Here is a 4473-nt window from a genome sequence, read left to right as displayed (position 1 = left end):
TAGAAAATATATAATCTATGAACATGTTGTTTGTTATTATTATTATGCTTGCCGTTTAATAAAAAATGTCTTAAATATACGGAATGTCCAAAAAAAGTTTTGTGATATATTGAAACTATATAATCTATGAAAATATTGTTCGTTATTATTAGTATTATGCTCGTATTTTAATATAAAAAAATACCTTAAATATACGGAATGCCCAAAAAAAATTTCTCGGGGGCTACCGCCCCCGAACCCCCGTTCAAGTTCAGCCCCCCCGAACTTAATTCCTGGCTCCGTCCCTGAGCATGATTGATGTGTGCGAATATAGTCCTATACCTTTGGGCATGCTCTTTGGCTAATTGGATTTATTATTCTTAATGCAGTTTGAGCAAAGTAACTTACGAAAGGTGTTCGTGGGTGATTTTGGTCAGATTCAATAGCTTGTATTGAGGTCTCATACTTGCTTAACACTTAAGACTAGATAAAAACTAGTTGAGATTATGTTAGTGATACCGTGACAATTAAGGACATGATCTGCAACTTATAACCACACATTGACGACAATCTTGCACTATGATCTATAACCAATACTAATCCGGGCCACTTTACATTTGAACTTGCAAAGACAAACTTTAATTAAATGCATGAGCATAAACTAAACGCGCTGAATTAACTCATAATTAATTAATAATATCTATTCAAGAAACAACTTGTATCCACGCGACTTATGATGCGTAGTACCAAATTACAATAGAATAAGATAAAATATAATAGTAAAATATACCGATGAAAGTCATAATTAATAATTTATGAAATATGGTAAGAGAGTTTAGTTAGGCACAAAAACAGGAAACTGATCGATCACTTCAAGCCACGGGTTATCCAGTTGATGAGGATGAATAGTCTTCAAGGCCCGCCACACTCCACTGGCGCACTTGAAACCCGACCCGAACCCGATCTGCCAAACCCGGTCTCCCCTCCGGACTCGACCCTTGGCTTCGGCGTAAGCCAACTGGTACCACAACGAGCTGCTCGAAGTATTAGCATACCTATAAAGTGTCATTCTCGATGGCTCCATGTCCCACATCGTCAGCTTCAAACTCTTCTCCACCTCATCCAACACTGCCTTCCCGCCAGCATGGATGCAGAAATGTTCGAATGCCAGTTTGAAATCCGGCACGTATGGGGTTAGGCCTTTTATGTTGAGATATTTTCGAGCGATTAATGTTGCGATGAACAAGAGTTGTTCAGAGAGGGGAAGCACTAGTGGGCCCAGGGTGGTGATGTTGGCCTTGAGGGCTTCACCGGCGACGGCCATTAGGTCTTTGGATATAGACATGCCCAATATTCCATCTTTGTCGGGCTCTTGGAAGACGCATCTATAAGCGCGGTCGTCGGCACCGAAGTGGGTGCGATGGGTATGGCTGAGTTCGTATTTGGAGATGCGGCGGTCAGAGGGCCGATTGGATAAGAGGACGGCGGCGCCACCCATGCGGAAGAGGCAGTTGGAGAGGAGCTTTGATCTGTCATTGCCAAGGTAGTAGCTCGAGGTTGGACTTTCTAAACTCATTATTAGGGCATAAGTGTTGCATCGAACCTGCAGTATATCTATATATACTTAGCTACTACAAATAATTAGGCTGAAATTAGAGTACAAATTCCTTTTCGTTTTTCGTTTCAATCTCATTTTCCCATGGCCATTTATTCATTCAAATATATATAGAGACTTAGGTTCTAGTAATATTGTTATTTTTTGTAAGAAGTGAGAATAATAAATGAATCAGTATATAACACATTACCACTACTACAAAAATGAGTATACATGAAACTGCATATATGACGCTTTTTATGAAAAAACGTCATGTATGAGCGTTTTCGTAGGCATTGAATAAGTCACTATATAATGTTGAATAACGATATTAAAAAAAATAAATAAATAAAATTTTCGCTCCCTCTAGTATTTGAACCCACGTAAATAATTTCTCCTCTATGTAAATATCAGCCATATGATATATTAAATCAACACCTATAAATCAATTTAAAATCACATCATATATGAGGGATTTCATTCGAACATTTCTCTCTCTCTCTATATATATATATATATGGGAGAGTTTCAATAACATCCTCTATATGCGGTGAGATCTTATAGATTGATTTATAAGTGTTGATTTAATGTACCATATGACTGATATTTATCTACAGGGGGAAATTTTTTTACCTGGGTTTGAATCCTGTAGGGAGCGAAAATTTTACTAATTTTTTTAATATCGTTATTCAACATTGTATAGTGTTTTATTCAATATTATATATTGCCTTATTCATTAATCTCACGATCTCACAAAAAATAGCAATATGACTGAAACATACCTATATATATATATATATATATATAGAGAGAGAGAGAGAGAGAGAGAAATGAACTATTGAGAGTGCATAAGTAGTGTGAGAACTGAGAATTCGTCTGAACAGTTGAGAACAAATCATTCCATTTTGATGAACAAGCATTTTGATCTGATATTTGAATCCTGGAGGTGGCGAGATTTTTAACATATTACTACATAATAGGTTTTATTTATTATTAATACACGAACCGAGCTCGAACTCGAGCCTGAATTCGAAATCAAGCTTGAATTCGAATTTGAATTTGAAATCGAGCTCCAAAATCGAGCAAATTCGAGCCGAGCTCGAACTCGAGCCTAAATTTGAAATCGAGCTCGAATTCGAATTCAGGCTCGAGCTCCAAAATTGAGCCAAATTCGAGCCGAGTTCGAGCTCGATATAAACGAATAATTAACGAACCGAATACGAATCGAGCTCGAACTTAATATTATTCTGTCGAGCCGAGCTCGAGCTCATTTTAAAGCTCGACCTTGACCTCGAGCCGAACTCGAGCCTACCCAAAATTTCGCGAGCTGAGCCGAGCCTGAAGGTATTCGGCTCGGCTCGGTTCGTATACAACCCTAGTTATATTGGTTTGTTTGTAAAATTTATTGATTTTGTTCATTATTCTCAGTTCTCACAAAAATTAAATTCTCAATAGAATCTAATTCTATGTGTGTGTGTATATATACGAGATTCAACTAAGAATCATTAAATAAAATAAAAATATAAAAATAAAATGTATGATAGTATATCATTTTGCTGGAAATTATACATAATCGTACCCGTTACTATTATGTAGAAAATACATCTATTCATCACAAATATTTTTGGGGGGAACTCATCTCAATGAATAGTGTTTGACTATTTGTGCATGATTTGGAATGGAAGAAGAATAACAATTTGTAACGGAAGACTTTATGCTCGACTTAAACTTAATAATGAGTAGGGGATGGGAATATGAATAACCGTAGCCGTAACTATTAAGGATGTGCTTCTTCTTTTTTTTTTTTTTTTTTTATAATTGATAAATTTATTATGATAAAACGACGGATAACAAAAATTTATCCCTTTAAATTCCTTTTTTTTTCCTTTTAGAAATGTTATGGGGATTAATCAATCTACACATAGAAAAGATTAAAAACCTGGAGAAGGTTTTTGGCGAGGTCGACGGCAATGAGACCGGCGCTGCAGCCCATACCCCCCAAGTTATAGCTCAGCACATCCTCTCTCAGCTTGTACCTATTGACGATCATGGCGGAGAGCGACGGCACCGGATTGAACGTCGATATGTTCACCACAACCACCCCAATCTCACTAGCATCCACCCCAGTCTTGGCCATCAGCTCATCCACAGCTCCGCACACCACAATCTCCGCCTCCTCCCTCCCGCACGCGAACGAGGATTTTGGCGGGAAATCGTGGAGGCCGTACACAAAGGCGTCGCGGCTGACCCCCGACCTCTCGATGACCTTGCTGGAGAAGGCGAGGCTTTCCGGGCTGAGCAGGCCCGACATCGTCTCCCTTATAGCATCCCTATTCGTTAAGAAGGCCCGGTCGTGTTTGTAGCATGCAAAGTCCACCAAGTATACCTTTCTGCGCCGGAGGAAGTAGGCCCTTGCCGTCAACAAGGTGAAGATGGTGGCGGTGGTGGCGATGAAACTCATGTGGTTGTAGAGATCATGGGGATTGATGGAGAGATGGTGGATTGCGGTGGAGAGGAGTGCTGGAATGATGAGAAATAGTGCGTTGGAGATGAGGTGATGATAGCAGTGTTTTATGAAAATTTTGAGGTTGTTTGGTGCCATGGTTTGATCTTGTTTTAGGTTTGGGTTTGGGAGTGAGAATGGAGAGCAAGGTGGTAGGATTAAATAGGCGAGAGAATATGGATAAATAAATTTTTAAAGGCAGACGGTGAGCTGGGGCCTGGGAGTAAAAGCTTTTTATTATAAATGTTAACCATTCTTTCGTTCTTTCTTATATTCCTATTTTAATAATATATTCTATATATATATATATATATATAGGGTTGGGTTCCGGTAGTATCCAAGCTTATAATAGATCCGTAGATCCAAATCTAGACTACACATTTATGACATGTGGCGC

The 4473-nt window shown here is 38.7% G+C and overlaps 1 protein-coding gene across 1 annotated transcript; it reads right to left on the bottom strand.

Moving 5' to 3' along the window:
• Window positions 1–654: 654 nt before the first annotated feature.
• On the bottom strand, window positions 655–4224 carry LOC131015940 (3-ketoacyl-CoA synthase 20-like). Its single transcript, XM_057944462.1, has 2 exons — window positions 3513–4224; window positions 655–1582 (listed from the first exon to the last, which is right to left on the bottom strand). Exons 1-2 carry the CDS (start codon window positions 4173–4175, stop codon window positions 815–817), a joined length of 1431 nt encoding a protein of 476 aa, XP_057800445.1. The 5' UTR covers window positions 4176–4224; the 3' UTR covers window positions 655–814.
• Window positions 4225–4473: the final 249 nt, after the last annotated feature.

Source organism: Salvia miltiorrhiza, chromosome 3, assembly GCF_028751815.1.
Source record: "Salvia miltiorrhiza cultivar Shanhuang (shh) chromosome 3, IMPLAD_Smil_shh, whole genome shotgun sequence".
In the NCBI taxonomy this organism is placed as follows: Eukaryota; Viridiplantae; Streptophyta; class Magnoliopsida; order Lamiales; family Lamiaceae; genus Salvia; species Salvia miltiorrhiza.
The sequence above is the reverse complement of the archived record's forward strand: the minus strand, read 5'-3'. Positions and strand labels throughout refer to the sequence as shown.

Bases quoted from the DNA above. Each gene is read 5' to 3' on its own strand.
- LOC131015940 (XM_057944462.1), bottom strand. From the start codon at position 4,175: ATGGCACCAAACAACCTCAAAATTTTCATAAAACACTGCTATCATCAC. The intron at 1,583-3,512 runs GTTTTTAATCTT...GATATACTGCAG, and splicing joins TCGCCAAAAACCTTCTCCAG to GTTCGATGCAACACTTATGC.